The sequence below is a fragment of the Balaenoptera ricei genome, chromosome 9 (assembly GCF_028023285.1).
Source record: "Balaenoptera ricei isolate mBalRic1 chromosome 9, mBalRic1.hap2, whole genome shotgun sequence".
Classification (NCBI taxonomy): domain Eukaryota; kingdom Metazoa; phylum Chordata; class Mammalia; order Artiodactyla; family Balaenopteridae; genus Balaenoptera; species Balaenoptera ricei.
Window position 1 is genome coordinate 107,660,026 of NC_082647.1, and position 13,366 is coordinate 107,673,391.

At 44.6% G+C, this 13,366-nt stretch overlaps 1 protein-coding gene across 2 annotated transcripts in view; it reads right to left on the reverse strand.

The window, feature by feature from the left end:
- Window positions 1-715: 715 nt before the first annotated feature.
- The window catches only part of URGCP (upregulator of cell proliferation), a 99,138-nt gene continuing 86,487 nt past the window's right edge, over window positions 716-13,366 (reverse strand). For both annotated transcript variants that reach the window (XM_059934305.1, XM_059934304.1), the window contains 3 exons: window positions 6,047-6,079; window positions 5,786-5,824; window positions 716-4,044 (listed from right to left, as the gene is read on the reverse strand). In XM_059934305.1, the coding sequence (XP_059790288.1) occupies window positions 1,451-4,044; window positions 5,786-5,824; window positions 6,047-6,062 (2,649 nt within the window). In that variant the 5' untranslated portion in view covers window positions 6,063-6,079 and the 3' untranslated portion in view covers window positions 716-1,450. The remainder of the gene's footprint in view (window positions 4,045-5,785; window positions 5,825-6,046; window positions 6,080-13,366) is intronic.

Genomic DNA, 13,366 nt, shown 5'->3' on the forward strand with positions numbered 1-13,366 from the left:
GGGCCTGATTGTCCCGAAATCACAAAATACAGAGGGGAGGAGGCCCTAGGGCCCAAGCAGAGATTCCCAGAACTAGTGACACAGCTGCGATTGGGGTCTGAGGCACAGAGAGATGACCCTGGCCCTTGGTAAGGGCCAGCACAGACAGAGATTCCAGCTGGAGACTCGCCAGAGGCGGCGCTCCACGCTCTGGCTCATGGTGTCAAGTGGGCCCGGATGATGTCAGGGAGGAGGCCTGGCCCTGGAGGCACGGAAGTGAGATGGAGGGCCGACACCCAGGGGCAAGGCTGGGGCTGAGCCTGGACGCTGTGGAAGTCTGGGGAAGATGAACAGCCGGGAAGCAGAGGCGCAGAGCTGAGGGCACCGGCGTCCCCATCAGCTCCCCTCTGCCGATGCGGGTCTGTGGGCTGGGCGAGCTGCTGAACTGCTCTAGGCCTCCTTGCCTCGTCTCTGAAACGGGGTAAGGATGGAGCTATTTTGGAGCCCCTGTGAAGATACTTAGTTCTGTTTTCCCGTAACAGCCTGAAGAATGGATCTCCGCTTAAAGAGAGGGGACGTGGTGGCATTTTTAAAGACACCTCTCTCAGGTGTCCACTATTTCAGATGTTCTAGTAAGCAACCCCCTCCGACAGACACCGTGATCCTCTTGGAGGAAACAGAAAAATTAACGCACAGAGCAGAAACTGCCCATTGCTATCATTTGTGCATTCACTAGTTTCATTCATCCAACACACATTTATTAAGTGCCTGCAGTGCGCCAGGCCCTGGGGGTACAAAGTTGGGTAGTGTACAGCCCCTGCTCTCAAGGAGCTCACAAGTCTAGGGGAGAGGCAGACACGTGCACAGGTAAGTCACGCTGCGCGTGTTGAGTGTTGCAGCAGAGGCGTGAACGAAGCGCTGTGGGCGCGAAAGGGCCGACAGGAACTCCTCCTGAGGCAGGGTCGGTCAACACAGAGAGTATCACGGTAGCCCTTGCCCACAGCGGGCCCTCCCCTCAGTGGGCAGGACCAGGTCGCCGAGGCCGATGCTGAGGTTCGCTGGAGGGGAGGCCGACCTCTGCTTCCTCAGGGCGGCTCCCCAACCCTGTCCTAGGTACCAGCTGCCCGGGCCGCAGTGCTCCGGAGCCACTGTCCACTCCAGAGGCAGACAATGGGGAGCAGCTGTACAAAAGACCAAACCACCAGGGGCCTCGAAGTCCAGAGACAAAGGACAAGTTACTGCTTGTGTCTACGCCTCCTGCCCCCGGGTTCTTATACTCCCGGGAGCGTCTCTGAGCTGATCTGTGAGGTTACATCCTCTCCTGACCCTGTGTAGGCAGCTCCAGAGCTGAGCCCCGTCTGTCACTTTCCTCCCCTCTCAGGAGCTGGGCACGGCTCCACGTGGACACCCGCATCAGAACAGGCTGCGCGCGGCGGGCCTCTGGCAGCTGGACTCCTTTCCTTCCGAGGCGTCACAGCCGTCGTACCAGCTCGATGAGCTGCTGAACGTTTTTGTTTTGGTTGGACAGGCCATTCCGGATGTTCTCCAGCAGGCACCTCTTCAGTTCAAAAATGGCCTCGCTGTACCCCAAGCTCACAGCGGCCATGGGGGGCACTCCGTGCCACAGGCCAGGGATGTGCCAAACGTGCTGCTTCTCAGGGTCACAAAAGGCCAGGCCGGCCAGCGTCCGGATCCCGCCCCCCTGATCCTCCATTTGCACCGTGGCTCTGCTCGCATCCCTGGGCTGGGCCAGGAGCTGCTTCCTCTCTCTCGGCTTGGTGCCGGGGGCGGACGCGTCATGAAGGCTCTGGTACACGAACTGATAGTTGGGCATGTGCCCCGTTTTCTCCAGCCTCAGAAACGCATGCAGGATAGCCGGCGGAATGTCCCTCGTTTCCGCTAAACTGACCACAGTGACGTTGCTCAGCCCCATAATCAAAGTGGCCAGGGAAGCCTCCTGCTCAAACCTCTCCCCCGCCTCGGTCAGGACTCCGCCGATCAGGCCCCCGGAGTCTATCACCAGGATGTGGTCACAGCCCAGGTCCTGGCTGAAGCTCTCGGCCACCGTGAGGAGCTGCATGAAGGCCCCTCGGGGACCGCGGCCCCTTCCCGTGGCAAACCGCAGCCCAAACATGGCGTTGAGGAGGGTGGACTTGCCTGTACCCGGCACGCCGAGCGCCGACAGCACGACCAGGCGCGAGCGCCTCTCCAGGCGGACGTGCAGCTCCTTCAGGAGCCCCGTGACCCAGCGCAGGGGCGTGCTCAGCGTGTTCCCGTCGATCAGCTCCAGCGGAAGCCCCCGCAGCAGCAGCTCCAAGGCCAAGCCGGGGAAGTGGGCGAACCGCCTCTGCCCCGCCGGCAGCTTCCCGGCCTCCACGAGGCAGCTCTCCGCCTCGTAGAACTGCCCCATCTCCCGCAGGAAATGCTCCACCCCCAGGGGCTCGGGCCAGAGCGGCTCGCCGAGGTCCACGGCCCCGCAGTGCTTTGGTCTCAGGGTAAGCGTCGTCTCCGGAGACGGTCTTGGCCTTGGCTGGGCCGCCCGGGCCAGTCCCCACTCCATCCACCTCAGGAAGTACTGCTTCTCGCCCGGAGACGGGCTGCTGATGCCCGAGATGAACTCCTGGAGCCCCCAGGCAGGGTTGTGGCCGTTCTGCTGCATCCGAAGTTCCAGGAGCCGATGCCTCAGCTCGGCCCTGTACTTCTCAGGAGGGTCCCCCGCCCACTGGACCTGGCAGAGCTCCTTCTCCACCTGGGCCGCCTTTCTCCACGGGTCGCCCTGCAGCCGCAGCTCGTCCCGGCGGTAGGCGTCCGAGTCCTTGATCTTCCTGGTGATCTGCTCCATCCGGCCCTTCGCCCGCTGACACTCGGCGCAGTCCTCGTCGACCCTCAGCCCCAGCTTGCGGGCCGCATTCGCCATGTCCTCCACGGAGACCCGCCTGCAGGGGGACCGGGCCACGTGCGCCACGATGGCGCGGACCCTGCGCACGAAGCCCGCGCTGTCCGTGCTGCTGACCTTCACCAGCACGTGCGAGTGGTCCATCTTCAGCACGGGGATTAACCTGTTCAGAAACCTCAGGTTCGTGTTTCGCTTCCCACGGTAGGGGCTCAGGATGAAGTAGTATTTCGTGGCCGACCCCTTCATGGAGTACAGCAGTTTGTATTCCTTCTTACTGATGTTGTCAGTCAAGATGAACACGGCCGAGGAGATTTCGGTCAAGAGCTTAAACTGCAGCCAGTGAGAGCCGATGTCACCTCTCAGGTTCAGAAAGGCCACGGGCTCCGGGAAGATGTCCAAGTCCTCCCTGCCACTGGGAAGGAACCAGGAAATTTCCACCAGCCCGTCTGCAATCTCCCGAGGGTTGGTGCCCAAGTTCAGATCCCGATGCCAGAAACAGTCCCGCTGCCTGTGGCCAGGGCTGAGCACGGCGTTGAGAAGCTGGGACTTGGAGTTGCTGCTGACCTCCATGCGCACGAAGGCGAAGGCGGGCGCTCGGGACAGGACCATGCTGTCTTCTCTGAAGCTGCCCACCGCCCTCGGGGGCTGTGACCCCCATGTCCGCACAGTCCCCCTCATGGCCCACAGCAGAAACGTGTGGTAGTGGTTTTCTGGGTCGGGCAAAACGAGAGGGAGTGCAAACTGGCAGAGGGACATTTTTAGCACGATTTCTTGTTGCAGGAAACTATCTGAGGAGAGCAGGAGGGCACAGAGAAGGTCCAAGGGGTTCACAGGCGTGTCGGGCGTCGGCAGCTCGGAGAAGGAATAGATGTCCGCGGAGATGTCGTCGGCCGTGTCCCAGTAGATGGTCTCCTCTTCCACCTGGCTCTCCTTCTCCACAGGCCTGGCGTCCGGGGGCGCGTCCAGCACCATGGTGGTGTTCCTGGCCTCGGCGTTGAGGGCCTGCAGCTTCCTGAGGAAACTCCAGGGCAAGTCTTTGGGAGCGTGAGGAGCCCAGTTCTTCACGCTGTCACTGCTGATCTGCAAGGAGTCCTGGAGGCTGAGCTTCTGCGCCTGGTACGTCTCTAGTCCCAAGAGGGACAGCATTTCTTGTAGTCTGCTCCTCTCCACTGTGGAGAGAAACGAAGATATCAGCGCTTGCCCTGCGCGTCAGGGACCCAGGTGAGACGTGGGGAGGGAAGAGCCCAGCCCGGCGTGTAGGAGATGGCCTCCTTCAGGGTAGAATGCAGGCACCCCTAGGCCACCTGAGACCGAGACAGAAGTAACATCACCCACCCCAGATCCAAGTGTGGTGGGAAACATGTGACATTAGAGAGGGAAGAGAAAAGGACGTCTGGGGGCAACCGTTAAGCACTGGGAGGATCTGTGTAAAAAAATGTCTGGTGTCTCTTGAAACCTCCGAGATTTAGCAACACCAAGCCCAAATGTAATTGGCTAGAGTGAGCAGCTGTGCACCCTAGATGTGGGACACAGGCCCCATTCTCTGGCCACGCCTCCACTCCCTCCAGGATACTCCTGTGCTTCTGGCCCAGCAGTGGATTCCCTAACCCTGTCACCAGGAATTCCCCACAGGGGACACAATCACTGATTCACTTTGGTTTTCTGGTTAATGTTCTTTGCTCTTTACAGACAAGTTGGAAAATTTGTAAAGGAAACAGGGAGTTACTACTGGGTACAGAGCAACAGAAATCACGGATAAATAACATTTTGCAAAACTGAAGCCAATAATATGGTTTTAAATTTTCACTGATAAAAATATTTGGTAGAGATTGTCCTAAGTCTGTACTTATGTGTGCAGATTTTCAGCCATAACATCCAATACAGTATGAATTCTGACAAGCACTAGATGCTCAGAGCAGTAAGGCCACCTGCAAAGGTTTCATCCACCGACCCCGTTCTTGGCCACGGCATCTTACCAATTTTCATTGCATGTAATTTCCTGCATATAATCAGTAAACTTTAAATGGTAAGTATGTTAACAAAATAAATCAGTGCAAATCCTGCTGAGCACCAGGATTCTCTCCATTCTTTTCTGGAAAGAGGAAGCTACTGTGCCTGTGATGCTACCTTAAACGTGGATATAAAACCACAGGAGGAAGCGCGGGTGACCAGCCCTCTTCTTGTTTCCCGGGAAGTCATACGATGGGTTCAGGACCGTGCCTGGTGAACAGCAGGACTCAAAGCACTGGGAAAGAGGTGTCTCATTCCCCTGTAGGGGTCCACTTGCTGCCTCATGTCTCTCTTCAGAAACTCCACCCTCCACAGGAGCTGAGAGAGTTCTACAGGCTGTGCCACCACCCCAGAGAGTACAGGAGCTGGCAAACTTGTTGCAGAAACAAAAGAACTCTATGGGGAGAGAGACTGTAGTAGAAATACATCATATAAGTAACTCGGGTTTCTGAGTGTTGCCTGAATGAAACCAGGGACACTGTTTTTCTTATCCAGACAGAGAACAACTGTTCTTAATTAGCATGGTGCGACAGGGAAAAGCCAGAGCAAACAAACCTATTAATATATGCACTCATGCCCAGTCCGGGACCCTTGGCAGATCTATTAATGAAACCACTGGATCAGACGAATGATTCCCAAACTTGGATGTGCTTTAGAATCACTTTGGGAACTTGTTAAAAATAAGATTTCTGGGCTTTACTTCCAAAGATGCAAACTCTCTGTGTTACTCTGTATGGTACCAGGTCCCCGGGGAGTTGTCTCTCTGGCAATATTATTAATGGCACATAAAGGGTTAACGGACTAGCAGTGATTTTGATGCGGCCAGGGGTTGGAACTACCAGCCCAGATGACGTCTTCCTTCAACAGGACAGGCAACGAGAGCAGAGAGAAGACACATACCTGTTGGAAAGTCACTGTCCTGAGCCTCATTCGGACCATCTAAGAAAAGCAAAGGAAAATGAAGTGTCAATCAAATCAGGTGGCTTGAATTGACACAAATTAATTTAAGCTGAACTCAGAACCCTCTCTCTTCCTTACTAAGATAGCAACTTCTCCCAGTTGTTCAAAACCTAAAATCCCAGTTAGTGTTCACTTTGCCCTCTGTCCCCAGTCCAATCTGTTGCCAGAGCCTGTAGTTTCTCCCTCCATGATGAAACTCACCATCATCTCCTTCCATTTCTCTCCATTCCAAATCTGCAAGAAAAAAACATACACACACAGTTAGTTTCATCAGCAAGTTAGGACCCTTCTACCAAAAAGTTCAAGTGACCATATGGTAGCTAATGTTTATTTTGAGTACTATTATTAGCTTTGGGTTTTCCTACATAAATTTCATTTGTTTACAACCCCAAATACGACACAAAGTTGTAATAGCTACACACAAAATAATGATTTGCTCTAGGATATACTCCTTGTAAAATTTACTAAATTTTGTGAAAATAAAATATAAATAACTTCATGAAACATACACAGATTAATCTTTGATTTTAGAAACTATTTAAAATATAAGTTGATATAAATTCTTTGGTTTAATTTCAACATTACCTCCTGCAAACTTTATTTTTATTCTAGCATAAGGAGTTCCTGTTATCACTTAAAATGATGCACATATATGGGGGGAGGGCATAGAGTGGGGAATAGCTATAACTTACAAGTAGACGTACGTGTTCAAAGTCTCTAACAGCATAAGGTATTCATCAACACTAAGTACTTTTAATTACTGAATTATTTAATTTAGTGCTCTTCAGATATTTACATCGGGAAAAAAGACCGTAAAACTCTAGATTTGCTAGCAAAAGGGGAATGATGGGAGCAAGACTTCTCTGTACATATTTTTATTGTTTCAACTTTTGATCCAAGTAAAAGTATCACCTATTTCAAAATTAAAATTGTATTTTTAAAAGCTTATGAATCAGGAAAAAATTCTGACAGTTTCAGATTTATTCTCTCATGATTTCCATATAATCAGATAGATAAACAATTCAGTCTTCTTTGATGATATCTCTGGGAGATACACATGAAGAGCTGGAAAGAGAAAAACAAGAGAAAAGGAAGGGGGCTTTGGAGAGCACAAGCATGAACATACTAGAGAAGACACGGATGATTCATACAGATTGAACCGCAATGTTGAGCGGTCAAAAGATTATTTTATTCACAGTGGACAAATGACATCAGAAGAATTTTTCCAAGGAGCCTAAAATGCCATCTGAGAAGGTACAATGGTTAAAGACGAGAACGGGACACCTAGAGAAGCCTGAGATGGGGTCGAGGTGGTTCTGAGAGAGTAGTTTTGAGCTGGAAGCAAGGAATAAACTTCAGACCCAGAGAAGACAGGGCCTTGCTTTGCTAGTAACAGGAGATAGCTCTGATTTGGAACAGAGAGATAATAGGTGGGTAAAGTCAAGGATGCACAAAGTGGCCGAAGGTCACGCTGTCAGACTAAGGAAATCGCTGATGAGGGGTGGGAGAGCTTCTGAGTAGAGAACACTGGAAGCCAAGATAACCATTGGTCACCAGCAGACTACAGAAGAGGCAGAAGAGGAGGCACAGGGCTTCAGCCAAGGACACAAGTCAGCAGCAAATACAGGAGACCAGCAAGGGCTTGGTACTGTGGGCCAAGGTCTCCACTATACTTTCTGTTGGACAAGAACTGGCCAGGGTGGGACAGGCTTGGGTTCCAACCCAGTGGGGATGTTGGGCTCAAATGGAACCCAAGGGGCAGAATGTGGACAGGACCTATCACTGAAATGAACTCTAAGTGGGGCAATTAAAACCATCTCAGCCATCAAATTGAATGACTTTTTTTTTCAATTATTAAAGTAGCCAGTACTCACGCTGTAGAGTTTTTCACCACATTTTGGAATGTTTGTTATTGGGCAGTGAATGGACATTTAAAGCACTATTTGACACCTTGGGGCTGTTAGTGTTAAGAATGAGCTATGGACACCAACATGCAAAAGAATGAAGTTGAACTCCTACCTCACACCATATATAAAAATTAACTCAAAATGTATCAGTGACCTAAATATGAGCTAAAACCATAAAACTCTTAGAGGAAGACATGAGGGTGAATCTTCATAACCTTGAATTTGGCAATGGATTCTTAGGTATGACACCAAAAGCACAGGCCACAAAAGAAAAAATACATAAACTGGACTTCATCAAAGTAAAAATCTGTATGCATCAAAGAACATTATCAAGAAAGTGAAAGACAACCTACAGAATGGAGAAAATATGTGCAAATCATATGTGATTGGGTCTAGTATCTAGAACACATAAACAACTCTTACAACTTCATAACAAAAAAGACAAAAAGAACTCAATTAAAAAATGGGCAAAGAACTTGAATAGACATTTCTCCCAAAAGGTATACAAATGGCCAACAAGCACATAAAATGATGCTCAACATCATTAGTCACTAGGGAAATCAAATCAAAACCACAGTGAGATACCACTGCACACCTGCTAGGATGGTGATTTTTAAAAAAGGATGGAAAATAACAAGTATTGACAGGATGGGGAAAAACTGGAACCCTTGTACCTTTCTGGTGGGACTGTAAGTGGTGCAGCTGCTGGGGAAACAGTTTGGCTGTTCCTCAAAAAGTTAAACGCAGACTTACCATTTGACTGAGTAATTCCACTGGGAGGTGTATACCCAGAAGAACTGAAAACAGGGACTCAAACAAGTACATGTACATGCATGTCCATAGCATCACTGTTCACAATAGCCAAAATGTGGAAACAACCCAGATGTCTGTCAACAGATGAATGGATAAACAAAATGAGGTCTATCCATGCAATAGAATACTATTCAACCTTAAAAAGGAACAACATGGATGAACCCCCAAACACTGTGCTGGGTGAAAGAAACTAGACAAAAAAGGGCACGTATTGTATGACTCCATTTATAGGAAAATACAGAATAGATAAACAAAGGCTTAACACAGATTGGTGGTTCCTATAGGGACTGGGAGGAAGGAGGGATGGGAGAAACTGCTTAATGGATACACAGTTTTACTTTCAAGTGATGGAAATGTTTTGGAAATGAATAGATAAGTGGTGATTTCACAACTTTGTGAATGTACTAAATGTCATAGAATTATTCGCTGTAAAATGCTTTTTTCCCCAATATTTTTCCTTTTTAAAAATTGTGTTAGAATACACATAATATAAAATTTACTATCTTAAACATTTTTAAGTGTACAGGTCAGTGGCATTAAATATATTCACATTGTTGCACAGCCATCACCACCATCCATCCCCATAACTCTATTCATCTTGTACATACGAAATTCTATACCTATTAAACAATAACTCCTCAGTCTCCCCTCTCCCCAGCCCCTGGCAACCACCGTTATATTATACTTTCTGACTTTATGATTTTGACTACTTAACTCACATAAGTGGACTCATACATTATTTATCTTTTTGTGACTGGCTTATTTCACTTTAGCATAATGTTCTCAAGGTTCATCCATGCTGTAGCATACTATAGAATTTCCTTCCTTTTAAAGTCTGAATGATATTCCGTTGTATGTATATACCACATTTTGGTAATCCATTCATTCACTAATGGACACTTAGGTTGCTTCCGTGTTTTACTTATTGTGATTAATGATGCTATGAACCTGGGTGTACAAATATCTCTTTGAGACATTGCTTTTGATTTTTTTTGGTATATACCCAGATGTGGAATTGCTAGATCATATGGTAGCTCTATTTTTAATTTTTTGAGGAGCCTCCATACTGTTTTCCACAATGGTTTCACCATTTTACATTTCCACCAACAGTGCGCAAGGGTTCCAATTTCTCCACATCTTTGCCAACCCATGTTCTTTTCTGTTATTTTTATAGTAGCCATCCTAATGGGTGTGAGGTGGTATCTCATTGTAGTTTTGATTTGCATTTCCCTAATAATTAGTGATGTAGAACATCTTTTAGAGTGCTTATTGCCCAGTTGTATATCTTCTTTGGAGAAATGTCTATTCAAGGACTTTGCCCATGTTTGAATCAGGTTTTTTTTTATTGTTAAGTTTTAGGAGTTCTCCATATATTCTAATATTAATCCCTTATCAGATATATGATTGCAAATATTTTCTCCCACTCTGTGGGCTGCTTATATTCTGTGGATAGTGTCTTTTCAATGCACAAATTTTTAAAATTTCCATGAAGTCCAATTTGTATATTTTTTCTTTTGTTGCAGGAGCCTTTGGTGTTACATCCAAGAAATTGTAGCCATATCCAAATTCATGAAGCTTTTGTCCAATGTTTTCTTCTAAGACCAAGTTTTCAGTCTTACATTTAGGATTACATTCATCCATTATGAGTTAATTTTTGTATACAGTTTTAGGTAAGAGTCCAACTTCATCTTTTGCAAGAGAATACCCAATTTTTCCAGGACTATTTGTTGAAAAGACTGTCCTTTATCCACTGAATGGCCCTGGCACCCTTGTCAAACATCATTTGACTGTATATGCAAAGGTTTATTTGTGAGCTTCCTATTCTGTTCCACTGGTCTGTATATCTGTCTTTAGGCCAATATCACATTGTTTTGATTACTGTAGCTCTGTAGTAGGTTTTGAAATCAGAAAGTGTGAGCCTCTAGTTTGTTCTTTTTCAAGATTGTTTTGGCTATTCACTGTCCCTTGAGATTCCATATGAACATTAGAATGAATTTTATATTTTTACAAAAACTGTCATTGGGTATTTGATGGGAATTGCACTGAATCTGTAGATTGCTTTGGGTAATATTGACATTTTAACAATGTTAAGTCTTTTGGGGGGAAAGGCAAGATAGGGGTAGGGGATTAAGAGGTACAAACTACTATGTATATAATAAATAAGCTACAGGATATATTGTACAGCACAGGGAATATAGCCAATATTTTATAATACCTATAAATGGAGTATATAACTTTTAAAAATTGTGAATCACTGTTGTACACCTGAAATTTATATAATATTGTAAATCAACTATACCTCAATAAAACAAACAATATTTAGTCTTCCAATCCATGAACTTGGTAACTCTTTCCACATATTTATATCTTCTTTAATTTCTTTGAAAAATGTTTTATAATTTTATTGTACAAGTCTTTCATCTCCTTGTTTAAGCTAATTCCTAAGTATTTTATTCTTTTTGACACTATTGTAAATGGAATTGTTTTTGTAATTTCCATTTCAGGTTCTTCATTTTAGTATAAAAATACAATTGATTTTTGTGTGTTGGATTTGTATCCTGCTACTTTGCTGAATTCATTTATTAATTCTAATAACTTTTTTTGTGGATCTTCAGGATTTTCTATGTATAAGGTCATATCATCTGCAAACAAAGATAATTTTACTTCTTCCTTTCCAATTTGGATGCCTTTTATTTCTTCTTCTTGCCTAACTGCTCTGGTTAGAACTTCCAGTACTACATAGAATAGAAGTGGTAAAAGTGGGCATCATTCCCTTGTTCCTGATCTTAAAGGAAAAGCTTTCTGTTTTCACCATTAATGTTTATTATGGGTTGTTCATATGTGTCTTTTATTATGTGAAAGTAGTTTCCATCTCTTCCTACTTTGTTGAGTGTTTTTTTTTATGATGAAAGGACATTAACTTTTGTCAAATGATTTTTCTGCATCAGTTGAGATGATCATGTGGGTTTTTTTCTCCTTCATTTTGTTGATGTGGTATATTACATAGGTCTATTTTCATATTGTTAAATCATCCTTGCAATCCAGGAATAAATCCCACTTGGTCACGGTGTGTCATCCTTTTAATATGTTGCTGAATTCTGTTTGAATATTAGCGTTTTGTTGAGGATTTTTGCATCAGTGTTCGTAATGGATATTGGTCTGTAGTTTTCTTTTCTTGTCTTCATTTCGGCTTTAGTGTCAGGATTATGTTGGCCTTAGGAATGAGTTTAAAAATGTTCCCTCCTCTTCAATTTTTTGGAAAAGTTTGAAAAGGGTTGGTATTAGTTCTTCTTTAAATGTTTGGTAGAATTCACCAGTGAAGCCATCAGGAGCAGGGCTCTTCTTTGTTGCAAGGTTTTGTTTTTTTTTTTAATTATTGTTACTGATTCAATCTGCTTACTCATTATAGGTCTATTCAGATTTTCTATTTTTTTGTGATTTAGTGTTGTTAGGTTAGGTCTATTCAGATTTTCTGTTTCTTTGTAAACTTTGTGTTCCTAGGAACTGTCTATTTCACCTAGGGTTATCCAATTTTGGGGCATACAATTGTTCACAGTACTCTATTTTTTATTTCTAAATGTCCCCACTTTCATTTCCGATTTTAGTAATTTGAGTCTTTCCTATTTTTTTCTTAGTCCACCTAACTAAAGGTTTGTCAATTTTGTTGATCTTTTCAAAGAACCAACTTTTGGGTCACCGATTTTCTCTATTTTCTCTATTCTCTATTTCACTGATCTCCACTCTAATCTTTATTATTTCCTTCCTGTGCTAGCTTTGCATTTAGTTTGTTCTTCTTGTCCTAGTACAACTTAAAGTTGTAAAGTTAGGCTGTTTATATGAGATGTTTCTTGTTTTTAATGTAAGCATTTATAATTATAAATTTCCCCCTTAGTACCACTTTTGATGCAGCCCATAATTGTTAACATGGTGTGTTTACATTTTCATTCATCTCTTCTTAACTATTTTCTGATTTCCTTGTGATTTCGTCTTTGATCCATTGGTTGTTTAAAAGGATGTTGTTTAGCCTCCACAATTTTGTGAATTTTCCAGTTTATGTTATTGATTTCTAATTTCATCCCACTGTGGTCAGAGAAGATACATTGTGTGATATCTATCTTTTAAAAAACCACTGAGATTTACTTTGTGGTCCTACATATGGCCTATCCAGGAAAATGTCCCATGTGCACTTAAGAAGAATATGTATGCTGTTGTTATTGCGAGGAGTGTTCTGTATAAGTCTATTAGATCTAGTTGGTTTATTGTGTTGTTGAAGCCCTCTATTTCCGCGCTTATCTTCTGTCTGGTTGTTCTATCCATTATTCCAAGTGGGGTATTGGAATCTACAACTATTATTGTAGAACTATTTTCCCCTTCAATTCTGCCAGTTTTTGTCTCATATATTTTGATGGTCTGACATTGGGTGCATAAATGCTTATAATTATTATATCTTCTTACTGTATTGAAATGTTTGTTAACATGTGATGGCCTTCTCTGTCTCTTGTAACTGTTTTCAATTTAAAGCCTATTTTGTCTGAAATTAGTATAGCCACTGCCATTCTCTTTTGGTAATTATTTGTATGTAATATCTTTTTCCATCCTTTTACTTTTACAAGTTTGTGTCTTTGGATCTCAAAAGTGAGTCTCTTATACACTGCATATAGTTGGACCATGTGTTTTTATCAATTCTGCCAATCTCTGTCTTTTGATGGGAGAGTTTAATCCACTACATTTAAAGTAATTACTGATAAGGAGGCACTTATTTCTGTGTTTGTGCTACAGAAACAAATTTTCTATAGACCTA